The sequence below is a fragment of the Marmota monax genome, unplaced genomic scaffold (assembly GCF_021218885.2).
Source record: "Marmota monax isolate L192 unplaced genomic scaffold, Marmota_monax_Labrador192_F-V1.1 WCK01_AAM20220418_F8-fsc00021, whole genome shotgun sequence".
Classification (NCBI taxonomy): domain Eukaryota; kingdom Metazoa; phylum Chordata; class Mammalia; order Rodentia; family Sciuridae; genus Marmota; species Marmota monax.
Genome location: NW_026695228.1, coordinates 13,398,951 through 13,412,833, shown reverse-complemented (window position 1 = coordinate 13,412,833; position 13,883 = coordinate 13,398,951). Strand labels below are relative to the sequence as shown.

At 42.6% G+C, this 13,883-nt stretch overlaps 1 protein-coding gene across 6 annotated transcripts in view; it reads right to left on the bottom strand.

Annotated features, from left to right (window-relative positions):
- LOC124087785 (zinc finger protein 621) overlaps positions 1–13,883 on the bottom strand; it is a 49,747-nt gene that overhangs the window by 33,362 nt on the left and 2,502 nt on the right. Inside the window, exons 3-7 of one of the 6 annotated variants that reach the window (XR_006850195.2) lie at positions 11,067–11,193; positions 10,719–10,889; positions 10,390–10,506; positions 4,086–6,501; positions 1,276–3,751 (exon numbers count right to left, since the gene is read on the bottom strand). Coding sequence is in view for 5 of the 6 variants with exons in the window: in XM_058576827.1 (XP_058432810.1) it covers positions 5,123–6,501; positions 10,390–10,506; positions 10,719–10,889; positions 11,067–11,193 (1,794 nt within the window). In the remaining variant the exon portion in view is untranslated. Of the gene's footprint in view, positions 1–1,275; positions 6,502–10,389; positions 10,507–10,718; positions 10,890–11,066; positions 11,194–13,883 lie in introns of those variants that run through there. The other 5 variants (XM_058576829.1, XM_046436856.2, XM_058576827.1 and 2 more) reach the window with 5 other exon arrangements.

Genomic DNA, 13,883 nt, shown 5'->3' with positions numbered 1-13,883 from the left:
AAGGCAGGCATTGCCCCACCAGAGGCTGAACCTTCAGGAGACATGCCAATGGTGGCTGGATGAAAGGAGAAATCATGCAGCCACATTGTTTTTGTTATTATCAACCCAGCTTCCATGCTGAAGTGGCTGTGAATTATAGAAGGAAACCCAGGGAGCACTATAAAAAGGACTGAACCAGACAAAGATCTATAACAGAGAGCCAGCCTCTACAGCTGCTGAGTTGGCTGCACATGTAGGTCCCAAAGAGAAAGACCCCAGAACTACTATTGATCCTTATACAACCATGCCTAGATGTGCTTGCTTACCCCAAATACAGAGCCCAGAGAAAATCAGAGGAGCCCATGTCCCTACCTCCTATAACTCCACTAGCTCTTCTACCCCATGACTGGCCAGCCAGTCATGTGGACAAAGGAAGATCACTGATGAACCCAGGTAGAGAAAGCAGAGAGGGAAGGAAGGTGCAGAAGTGAGTAAACAGCAGAGACTGGGACTAAGCCTGAGTGTGTGCCGGTTATTTCTGATTGCTTGGACTTTCCAGGTTCCAGACCTCCCTGGTTTTGTATTTTGGGCACTGGGGATTAAACCCGGGAGGCACTTTATCATTTTGCTACATCCCCAGTCTTTTTTATTATCGAGATAGGTTCTAAGTAGCTAAGGTGCTGACGCTGGTCTTTAACTTCATGATCATCTTGTCTCAGCCTCTTGATCCTAGGGGATTACAGGCATGTACCACCATACCCAGCTCCTTCTTGCATTCTTACCCTGGAGTTTCAGGATGCATGCAGGAATCCTCACAATAGGTTAAATGTATTTAATTCAAGGAGATGTCTCCTGTTTTTATTTAAGAGTCCTAAATAATATATTTAGCTAAGTCACTGATAAAAGCAAGTCTCCAAATTAAACTCAGGTAATGACACCCATATACCTTGCCTAAAGGCAATGGGGCAGTCTTTATGCAAATCTCAAACTAGTAAGTAGAGGGGGTAGGAACTATTTTTACTTAACTTCTAACACCAAACGTGTGGGTACACAATTCTCCAACTCTCTAGACACCAAGCAGTGTCCTAACAATTCAATTCTGGCACTAACTACCCAGAGTTAGTGTCAGACCCTACAGATCAAGGGCTCTGTTCACAAGACTCCTCCCAGTATAGATGCCAACTCTAAGTCCTAGGCCATCTGTACTTCCAATTGACCAGTTTTAACTCACAGGTTCCAACAACCCACTCCTCGGGTTTGATAATTTGTTAGAATGACTCACAAAACTCACAGGAAGGCATTTTACTTGCTATTATTAGTTTTATTAAGCAGATACAACTCAGGAATAGTCAAATGTAAGAGACACACAGGGCAAGGCATGGGAGAAGGGCACAGAACTGTCATGCTCTCTCCGGGTGCACTCTCTTCCCAGCACATCAATGTATCTACCAACCTGAAAACTCTCCCAACTCCCTTGTTTAGGGATTTTATGGGAGCTTCATTATGTAGGCACAACTGATTGAATCATTAGCTACTAGTGATCAACTTAATCTCCAGCCCTTCTCCCCTTCCTATAGGTTGGGACTGAGGCTGAAATTTTCAATCAGATTTTCACACATTGATCTTTCTAATAACCAGCCCCTATCCTTAAGCTATTTAGGGGCCCTCAATCACCAGTCATTCCATTAGCATACAAAAAGGACACTTATTACTCTGGAGATTCCAAGGGTCTTGGATGCCCTAGTATCAGGACTAAGACCAAATACAAGACACTTATCACTCTGGAAATTACAAGGGTTTTAGAAGTACTGTGCCAGGAACTCAAGACTCATATATATGAAGTCTATATATATATATATATATCCACACACACAGATAACTAGATATGTATATAGATATATTTCTTATTGTATCACAATTTCATAGGGGGAGGGGAGTTGGTATGTTTAAATATAACATTTCACTTTCAGAGAACATAGAAACTTCTTAAGGGAACACCATTGTTGGAAATTAAGTGATGTACGAGTTCATTTTTAGATGGTTGTCCCCACTAGGCGTGTAACAGAGCCCCTTTGTCTGATTTTTGTCCCTCCATTCCTAGTAAAAGCTGTTTTAACCTTAGTTTCCTCATGCTGAGAATGGAAACTGAGAAGCTACCCATCAGGCAGGGCAAGTACCAAGGAAACTGGAATTGTAATATATTTCTCTGTCTAGGACAACCTAGTCTTAAGTGTGTGTGTGTGTGTGTGTACACACATGCCCACATGCATGTATTTCCTGTCTTTGGTCCCACTGTATCCCTTTTTCTCATAAAAGAGTTTACATCCCTGAGCCCCCCCAAAGATAAAGAGTTGAGGCAGAAAAAGTCTCTATTTTCTTTAGGGCCAACTTTGAATAAACCTGTTTTCTTCCACCAACTTCTGTCTCCTAAGTTTTTATTGAGCAGCAAGCAGCAGAACCTTCAATTATAGTAACAAGAGTTACTCATGGTCCTTGCCAAAAACCACCTGAGTATGTATTAGGTGCCAGATAACCTGGCAACACTCATCCCTGTACTATAAAGAATGACACATCATTCATCTATCTTCAGTAGTAGTGTAAGTGCTATGGAAGTTGTACAATAACATCTGTGTAACAATGCAAGGAGTGGGGGACAATTCTAAGTTTCTGTTGAATGAAGGAACAAAAAACTGAAAAATAAAATTTGCTAGTCAGAACTCCATAAATCTCTTGGCCAAAGGACTGGAAAAGATCCATTTATAGACAACCTATAATTTTCTGAGTTTAGGATGATGGGAAAGTGCTAAACACTCAGCAGAAACCGTACTTGAAATTTTGGTCTTTTCCCAGGCTGGCAATATGCAGTCTGATACTCTCTCTCAATGCTGGACCCTGGCAGCAAGCTGCAGCTCCACTCCATCACAAGGGCCAACAACCAATACTCCACAGGGTACTATATTCAAGAACTCACATGAGATATTCAAAAGTGGGCTTTGTGTCAGATGATTTTGCCCAACTGTAGGCTAATGTAAGTGTTCTGGAGCACATTCAAGTTCAACTAGGCTGCACTATTAAGGGTCAGCAGATTAGGTATGTTCGATGCATTTTTGACTCACAATATTTTCAACTTAAAGGGCTATCGGAGGCAATCTTATTGTAAGTCAAGGAACATCTATTTTCCCTGCAGTCCTCGCTTTCTTCGAATGCTATAATCTGCTGTCCTCCAGATCATATTTAGAAGTCTCTCCTACTTGAAGACTGGCCAGCTGAGAAGCCTCTTGCCCTGAACTTCCTTGCTTGCTATAACCCTCCTAGAAGCCCTACGGCCCTTGCTGTTTAATAATGCTTTGGTGATTAGGTCAAAAATTTTGTATAAGCGTCTTGTGTCCAAAATATGTCAAAGAAACCAGATGTATTCTTACTTTTTGTTATATTTCTACATTAAAAAAAAATTTTTAGTTATACATGGACACCTCTATTTTTTTATTGTTTATGTGGTGCTGAGGATTGGACTCAGTGCCTCACACATGCTCTACCACTGAGCTACAGCCCCAGCCCATATTCCTACATTTTGACTGCTTTTCTTGGCAGTGATTCCAAGCTCTTTCATATTCCAGAAGCTCCGCCCACAGCTTGGAAAATGAATTTGGTTTTTTGCTTTTCTCCTCCTAAATTCTAAGTATTGCACAAATCTTGTGAAGGAATGAAAATAAATAAAAGTCCCCAACATCTTACCAACCATTTAAACTTCTCCCTGATTTGATCACCAGCACTGAAAAAAAAATAAAGTTAAAAGTTAATAAATAGATAAATAAATAATGAATAAATAAAATTTTCCCTGAGCCAAGGGAACTTTTTGCGATGATAAATATTTTCTATATCTTAGTTACAAAACCATATTCATGTGTCAAAACTCACCGAATTATACACAGTAATGGGGTGGCTTTTACTGTATAAAAATGCATCTCAATAAACTTGACCAAAGCCAAAACCCAACCAACATCTCTCTTTACCCTACCTTAGAGATATAATTTTTGTGGTATCAATACAATAGTATACATATCACCTTCTTAATACTGTATTCCCGCTTAATTTTTTAAAAGTACCTTTCCATGGGCTACAATTGTCCTGAAGCAGTGATTCTAAGAAGGGTCAGAGCCTCTGGTCACTAGATGGAAAATATAGCCAAAGGAGTGAGATCATTACATTTGCAAAGATCAGCATACATAAAACACTTCTCAGTGTTTCCACAGTAGTTCATTATAAAATTCATTTAAAAGTACCACCAATCACAAACTGATTTAATAGGGGAATCTGAAGTAGGTGACTGTATAGTAACTGATCAGGAATGGGCTCCCTCTAGAGGCCAGAACTGTAACCAGCCCTGGCTGAGTTTCTTTCCTTGCCTTACTCCATCTACTCCAGGAGATCACTTCGGTCAGGTACCTCCCCTATATTACATAAGCCCAAGTTACTTTCTGTGCCTACATATTTGAGTGGGCACTGAAATTAAACAAAGATATGGTCAGGAATAGGACAGAAAAATAAAATTCCCTCCTAATCAAGTTTAAAGACTTAATTTCACATTATTACTCTCATCCCTTCAAGTTCTTTCCCTGATTATTTTCTTGGTCTATTGCAGTTACACAGGATCCTTCTAATGGTCACTACCAAGGTAATTAAAAACTTCCAAGGCTCAGATTCTCTCCCCAGTGATCTTTGCCACTGGCCCACCAAATGTCCCTCCCTAAATCCTGAAGGCAATCACTGGTTACTTTCTCTGATTACTTCCTCCGGTGGGCTTTATAGTTCCCCTATATTTCTAAGTACATTGGCCCAACTCACACATTCCTTGAAGCCCAAAATGTTCTGCAAACTCTTTCAACTCCAATAGTCCCAGGGCCAGAGTGATGAAAGAGGCCAAAACTGGACACTGTAAATTTCAAGGACAAATACTGCCATTTCCTACCCAGGGGCTAAAAGAGAGTAATCAAACACAGTCCTTAAGTGACTACTTAAAATAGAATTGGGAAAATAATAATGTCTTCCATAAGATCACAAGAGTATAGATAAAGGCATGGCCAGTGATCCAGTAGAAACCCTGATAACTCAAAGTGCGACCGGAATGGAGAACATGAGAAATTCACGGGGAGTGAGACAAGGGATTTAGGCTATGAGAGGATGACTTTTTAGGAGAAGCAAGATCCTGAAAGGAGTGTGGTACTTGGGCAGGTGAAGAGCTGGCCATTTCAGATGAGGGAAGTGGTGAGAAAGGTGCAGAGGATGGCCCTGGCTGGGATGAGGCAGAGCAGGCCTGCTGGGGAGAAGAAGGGGAGAGGCCTGAAGGACCCTGGGGCTCTACCGTGGAAGGCCCTGGATCTTGAGCAGGTTTCTTCCTGGTATGCAACTTTCGATGCTGAAGAAAACTTGCGCTCCATTTGAAGGCCTTCCCACACTCCTTACACTCATAAGGCTTCTCCCCAGTGTGGACTCGCTGATGCTGAACCAGGGTAACCTTCTGATTGAAGGCCTTTGAACACTCCTGGCATTTGTAAGGTCTCTCCCCAGTGTGGATTCTCTGATGCACTATGAAGCGAGAGCTGCAAGTAAAAGTTTTCCAACATTCATTGCATTTGTACAGTTTCTCCCCCGTGTGGAACCTCTGGTGCTGCAGGTACACTGACCTGCGGCGGAAGGCCTTGCCACACTCTGTACATTCATAAGGCTTCTCCCCAGTGTGGATTCTCTGGTGCTGGATCAGAACTGAATTAGAACTGAAACCTTTCCCACACTCTTTACATTCATAGGGCTTCTCCCCCGTGTGGACTCGCTCATGGATGATGCAGTCATAGCTACCTCTGAAGGCTTTCCCACATTCCTTACACTTAAAAGGCTTATCCCCAGTGTGGATTCTCTGATGCCGGATCAATTTTGAGTTGTAGCTGAATGTCTTCCCACAGTCCCCACATTCATAGGGCTTCTCTCCACCGTGGAGTTTCTGATGCTGAAGAAGGTGGGAATTTTGACTGAAGGCATGTCCACATTCCTCACATGCATATGGTTTCTCCCCAGTGTGGATTTTCATATGCCGTGACAGTTTTGAGTTGTATCTGAAGGCTTTCCCACATTCTTTGCATTTGAAGGACTTCTCATCAGTGTGAGTTTTCTGGTGCTGGTGAGGGTCTGAGTCTGGGTTAAAGTATTTGCTGCACTCGTCACACTTTTGAAACACCTGTTTCCTAGGAGGGCCCTGCTTTGAAATAACACTCTTGCTTCCTTGCAGTTTCCTGGCTGTCTCCTTCCTTTTGACGGTGGAAGACTTATGATCCTGAACTGTCAAATCTATGGGATCTCCTTTCTCTGAGTTTGTTTTCTTCCCTAGGTCACATTGCTGTGGCTTCTCTAACCTGCTTTGGGGAACCTCCATCGTTAACCCCTCCTCTGTGGGTCCGTGGGACTCTGACTCTGTAGTCATGTTCAGCCTTGGAGTTGGCTCCTCCTCCTCAGACTTGGTCTTACCACCTACCATAACAAAAAGAAAACATAAGAATCCCTTATTATTTATGCTAGAAAAGGAAAGGGATTAAGCAGCATTAGCTTGCCCTGGGGACATGTATTCTTGGAGAAAGAGAGACAGACATCCAATGGTACCCCAAATAGAAAGGAAAAGCCCTGGAGGTGGGGAAGATAGTAATGCCCTAAGGACAACAATAATGGGATGGATGGAAAAGCTATGAATGGAAACAAATGGATAAAGAAATACTAGAATGGGATGTAGAAGTCATAGGAAGGGAAAGCAATAAAGAGAAGCAAGGTGCAGAAAGAGACCTCTAAACTGGAAAAGAGAGGTGGGTACGCAGTTCCAGCACCACACAGTATCCAGAGAACTAGAGATGCTGTCTACAATAGCAGATCCCAAGGTCAGTCAAGGCATGAAATCTGTGCAAGTACTTTGTCTTTGAGTGTATGTGTAGTTCTGGGGATCAAACCCAGGACCTAGCATATGCTAAGAATACACTTTATCACTGAGCTACATCTCCAACCCTCTACCTTTGTTTATTCTTCTTCTTTTGGTGGTGGTGGGGGGTACTAGGGATTGAACTCAGGGGCACTTAACCACTTAGCTCCATCCTCAGCCCTTTTTATTTTTTATTTTGAGACAGGGTCTTACTAAGTTGCTTAGGGCCTCACTAAGTTGCTGAGACTGGCCTCAAACTTGTGATCCTCCTGCCTCAGCCTCTTGAGTTGTTGGGATTACAGGCATGTATCACTGTGCCCAATCCTCTATCATTTTTAATGAGATATTCTTTATCACAAGCCTGAATGGAGAAGAAAAGAAACAATGTGTAACACTACTGGTTATGAAGAATTCATTAGACAATCACTATTTAAAACCCATGTGTCCTCTGGGAGACAGACTTCTGAGAGGAAATAACAGGCTTGGCTAAGAACTTAGTACATGGGGCTGGGGTTGTGGCTCAGCAATAGAGCGCTCACCTAACTCACCTAGTAAGGCCCTGGGTTCCATCCTCAGCACTACATAAGAATAAATAAATAAAACAAAGATATTGTGTCCAATTTCAACTAAAAAATAAATATTAAAAAAAAAAATGAACTCAGCACAGACAGTAGATAGCAACCTGGCTGGGGTGGAGGCTCACCTTTCACTGCAGGCACTACAACATAGAAGCCATTTTTGCCTTTACAAGCACCAAAATCTAACACAGCTTAGTGTTTCTAGACCCCTGGTCACCAATTCATAGCTCAGATCCTAATCCAGTACAGATATGCTCATATACACACACCTGAAAGAGGGTCAAAAGTTTCACGAAACAACCTCCTTAATAAGAGTGATGCAAATGGATTCCACCCCCAAAACCATCATCAAAAAAAGAAAAAAAAAAAAAGATTGATGCCTTCACAACAGATTTTATACTATTTTGGTCTATATATTTACATATTTTTTTGGGAGGGGGTACTGGGGATTGAACTCAGGGGTGCTTAACCAGAGTCACATCCAAGCCCCCTTTTGTTTTTTCTTCTGAGATAGGGTCTCACTAAGTTGCTTAGGTGCTTAAGATCTTGCTAGAATGCTGAGGCTGTCCTCAAACTTGCACTCGACTAGCCTCAGTATCCTGTATTAGCCTATTCTTTTTTTTTGGTACCAGGGATTGAACTCAGGAGCACTTAACCACTGAGCCATATCTCCAGCACCGCCCCCCCCCCCCCTTTTTGACACAGGGTTTGTTAACTTGTTTAGGGCCTTGTTAATTGCTGAGGCTGGCCCTGAACTTGTGGTCCTCCTGCCTCAACCTCCCAAGTTGCTGGGATTACAGGTGGGCACTACCATACCTGCCCTATTCTAATTTTTAAATGCTGCTTACACTCTTTGATGACCACACAATGGTTCCTATGTTCCCTGGACCTGTAGCACCTGGGAACTTGTGAGAAATGCAAATTCTCAGGCCCTGCCCTAGTCTGCTGAATCAGAATCTCTGGAGGTAATGTTAGCAATCCGTGTTTTAACAAGCCCTCCAAGTAATCCTAATGCACACCAGAATTCGAAACCTACTGATATAGTCACTAAAAAAAGCACACTGAAACTCTTGAGTTTAATACTGTATTGTCCAGTAGGGTGGCCATAGTCCCTTAAATGGCTATTTAAATTTAATTTAAGTGGAATAAAATTGAAAACTGTTCCTCAGTTATACTAGCCACACTTCAAGTGTTCAAGGAGCTAACAGCTCTCATATTGGACAGTATAGATATATAATATTTCCATTGTTCTACTGGACAATGCTGGTGAAAGCTTTTGGTGACTATGGAAAAGGGGAACACTGATAACCATGGGAAGGCTGCCAGGAAAGGTTCTCTCTCAAGATGACCCCAAGTTGACTCATGTGTTAAGACAGGAGTAGGGGAATGGAAAGCAGCACTCGGGGTACAGAAGCTCAGAAAGGCACAAAGGATTGAGAGTATAAGAACAAGGCAATTGAATTAGACAGGTTATCTACCAAATCTCTGGATGGGTCTTTACATCTATTCAATTCAACATATTTCAAAAAAGGAAACCATTCATTCCATATATAAATATATATTTTTCATACACAAGAGTTCTTTCAAAGGCTAATTATTTATTATTAAATGAGAAAATCAGAATGACTCCATCTTCATGTACAGTTTCACATAAATATACACACAAAGAGTTCTTATAAAAACTCAGTTCTAGGGCTCGGAATGTAGCTCAGTGGTACAGCACATGCCTAGCATATACAAGGCCCTGAGTTTAATCCCCAATACAGGAAAAAATAAATAAAACAAACAAATTAATAAATGAAAACGAAGTTCTTAACTATATCATGTTTATATTCCTAAACTGATGAACAGAAGCCTATTTCACTAACAGAGTTTGAAATGTGGAGAATAAGAGACTGAACGAATTATGTTATGTGCACATTTAAATATAGCAAAACGAACCCCACTATTATGTATAATTATGATGCACTAATTAAAAAAAAAATAAACGTAAACCAGGTATGGTGGCACACATCTATAATTCCAGTGACTAAGAAGACTGAGGCAGGAGGATTCCAAGTTCAGGGCCAACCTCAGCAACTTAGTAAGACACTGTCTCAAAAGTAAAAGTAACTAGGTACAGTCGCACATATGTGTAATCCCAATGACTCAGGAAGCTGAGATAGGAGGATCACAAGTTCAGCACCTTGGTAAGGCCCTCAGAAACTTAGTGAGACTCTGTCTCAAAATAAAAAATAAATAGGGATGGGGATGTAGCCCAGAGGTAAAACATCTCAGGATACAATTCCCAGTACTGGAAAACAAAATTAAAATTAAATAAATACTAGTTTTAAAATGTTTGCTGGGCTGGGGGTATAGTTCAGTTGGTAGAGTGCTTGCCTCACAAGCACAAGGCCCTGGGTTCAATCCCCAGCACCACAAAAAAAAAAAAAAAAAAAAAAATTAAAAATTAAAAAAAAAATAAAATGTTGCAATCCTTTCACTTTCTGAAGAAAAATGAGAGAGAATGGAACATCTGGACTGCTGTCTTCTAGTTTAGAGCTGAAGCATGACTATTTTCATCCCACAACAGCCATGGTTCCGAAGAAATACCTCTTTCATCTCATGTTAAAATATCAAAAGAGAAGTAGCTGGGTGCAGTGGCACATATCTATATTCCCAGATACTCAGTAGGATGGGGTGGGGAAATCCCAAGTTTGAGGCCAGCCTGGGCAACTTAGGGAGACCCTGTCTCAAAGTCAAAAAATAAAAAGGGTTAGGGATACAATTCACCGGGTTCAATCCCAGCTACTACAAAAACAAAAAGAGAAAGAGAAACAGACAGACACACAAGAGTCAAAGCTGGAAAAGAAGATGGTCTGTTCTCCTGCTCACCTGTGCACCTGCCTCCAAGGGCCTCTTCCCCAACAGGTCTCCATGAATCTGGGACCCATGGGGCTTCCCCTCGCTCCAGCTGGAATATCAGATCTGGTTTAGGGAATGGTAATGCTGCTAAAGGAGAAAGAAAAGGAACAGGAAGCTGAGAGAGTCACCACCAACCTCCCTCAGTCTACCCTCTGCTTTGCCAGGTGAACAAAGAGGCAGATGCCCAGGAGACCAAGTGAGGTTCATGAGGAGAGAATCTGGGGATCTAAGGAAGGGCTCATAGCTTATTCTAGCCTCTGAGAGAACAGGAAGTACCCACAGTCACTGGAAGTGTATACCTGGGGTCCTAGGAGACTCACACACACAGTAGATGGGCCGGGGTCTCCTCCAGGGAACGGGAAGACTGGAGGAATGAAGGTGGGGCACCAGGAACCTTCTCAGTTCTCTCTGCTCCCAGAGCAAACCCCTCACAGTACAGTCCCCACCAGGAACCAGCCAACAGGGAAGTCCTGTTAAAAACCAAAGTGAATCCAGATCTTTCTCCATTCAGCTACTCCTGAAACTGGGAATTAGGGAGCTCAGCTCATGGGTCATTAATCCTGGGGATATTAAAGATCCCAGATCTGCTAAGGGAGAATCTAGGAGCCCCAAAGGCAGAAGCTAAGTTTCAGAGGAAGAGGACTTACCCAAAGAAGTTATGTTCGCATAATTTTCCAACATCACCTCCTGGTACAGAGCCTTCTGTGCAGGCTCCAGACTGGCCCACTGATTCTGGGTGAAGTACACAGCCACATCCTCAAAGGTCACTGCCTCCTAAAACAACAGGTTCCTGCTCAAGTCCTGTATAAGCGCAGAAGGAGGCAGGGAAGGGGTGAATCTACTGCAACCCACAGTTCTGAGCCCCGTGAAAGGTTTACAATGATGAGAAACACACAGCACTCTAAGCAGGGGCAGCCCTCAGGCAGAATTCCCACTTTTCATATACACATGTGGGGAGCCATTTTCACATGTGACTGGGCAACTCCCGGTTTGGGTCTGAGGCGCTCTGGCTAAACTGTGTCAGAGCTTTCCCGACCCTCTCCTGGTGCGAGAGCCTGTCCGTGTTGGGGTGTGACTGACCACTGACCCCGGGGGCCAATCACTGACCCTGACCTTGGAGTGCTGCCCCCCTCAACCTTCATTGGATGGAATTCTCCCCTGAATTTCTTGTTCCCCAATAAAAGGCTACTCCCTGGCGTGCTCTCTCCCTCTCTCCTGCTAGCCCTGAGTAATCCCTGCTGCCCTACCGGGTGGTTCGAGGTGGGAGCCAGAGGGGGAGCCGTCTCGGACCTGGTCATAGAAAAATGTAACTGAGTCTGTGTGTTTTATTTCGATCTCACTAGTTAACTTTTATGCCAAGAACCTCTTTAATGAAACCAGTGCGCTGGTCGCATGGTGGAAACACATCTCTGTGGGCCCAATATTGTCAGCCTAAGCTCACAGCCCAGCACCTGCTCTTCTCTCCCTGGTGATCACGTCAACCCATCTCTGCTTCTATAAGCCAAATATATTTTTCTGGCATTTTTCCTAAATTGACCACAGCAGGTATCTGTCTTTCACCCTGTGTTCATTCATCTTGAAGCACCCATCAGGGATCTTGACTCAGCTCCTCTTGTCTTCTTCCTCCACAGCTTCTACTAAGGACAGAGAAGTGAGTTCATGGGGATAGAGTTCCTTTCATTCAACCCTTTCTCCCTCTTTCTACCATCCTGCCTTACCAGAAAGCTGGTTCTCCCTTGAAGACAACATTCAGTGTCTCCTCCTCTCCTAACACACTTGACCCCAGGGACAGGATGGCCATGTCCCAAACCTTGTTCACAGATCAGCCCCTGATCACCTAAGCTCTGTCCAACCTACCATCCTCTTCACCAGATCTATCTCCCTTTGCCTCTGCAAAGCCACCTACAACTTCTTAAGGAAGAAGGAAACCATCACAGGGTTAGGGTTCAGTGTTAGTTATTTTTTTACCTCAATCTGTTCAACATACAATAATTTATGAAGCAAGAATTATTATTCCCTAGGGAATCAGCAATATTAAACACTTTGAGATAGACGAAAGGGAGTCCTCTTCATCTGAGTACTTATTACAAGGCTATATAAGAAAATAAAAATTTTAAGATGAACTGACCACTTACATATAAATTATCCACTACACCATTCCAGTTCATCATCATGAATGACCCTCTCTTCACTGGGCATGGTGGTGCACGCCTGCAATCCCAACGACTCAAGGGCTGACTCAGGAGGATCACAAGTTTGAGACCAGCTTGGCAACTTAGTGAGGCCCTAAGCAACTTAATGAGACCCTGTCTCAAAATAAAGAATAATAAGGGCTGGGGATATGGGTCAGTGGTAAAATACCCCTGAGTTAAATCCTTAGTACCAAAAAAAAAAAAAAAAAAAGAGAAGCTACCTTTTATTTATGTAGTAGTCTCTACCAAGTAAAAGAAATACAACTGGAGAAGTACTAGATTTGTAGTCCTTGTTGTGAAAATTAGTCCTGACAAAAAACATCAATGATGCTGAATCTCAGGGGAAGGTTCAACAAAGAGTAGGATATTGGCATGATCTTAAATACCTCCCCATAAACTCTTTGTTGCAAGGGAAAAATCATAACTATATGTGAAGAAATCATCTATAGTCTCTTGTACATAAAAGTGTAAATATAACTAGTATGAATAAGAAACTGAACCTTTAGTTTTAATTGACTTTAATTTTAAATAGGCAGAGGAAGCTAGGGGCAACCTTATTGTTCAGGGCAGAATAGACACTTCACCAACCCCAAATGTTAATAATATGTCTAATCTTCTTCAGTCAAAAGCTGGAAGCAGCCAAGTACAGTGACACTCACCTATAATCCCAGAGGCTAGGGAGACTGAGGCAGGAGAATTGCAAATTCAAGACCAGCCTCAGCAACTTTGTGAGATCCTGTCTCAAAATAAGAAATAAAAAAGATCTAGGGATGTAGCTCAGTGATAAAGTCCCCTGGGTTAAATCTCCAGTAGAAAAAAAAAAAAAAAAGGAGAGAGAAAAGAAAAAAGCTGGAAACATAGACCTTACCTTCTTTCCCCCACATTATGCTCTACCCCTCCACACCTCTGTAATTATCCATGCACTCTTTGGTTTCTTGTTTTCTGAAACACTAAGCTTCTCAACATCCTGCTGCATGAAGTGCATCTGTGATCACACTGCTTCTGTTCTCTGCCAGCACTTACCACCTCCTTTATGTAGTGGAGCTGTGATTCCCGTGTGTGAGAAACAGGTTACAGAGGCAGCACAGCATAGTAGCAAACAGCAGACTTGTGAGCCTTGTCTCAACACAGGGACAATTTTGCCCTCCTCCCCCAGGAGAAAGGTGACAATGCCTGGATATATTTTTAGTCATCACAGCTGCAGCGTGATGGTGGTGGTGGTGGTGCTACTGGCACCTAGTGGACAGTGGCCAAGGATGCTGATGAATTATG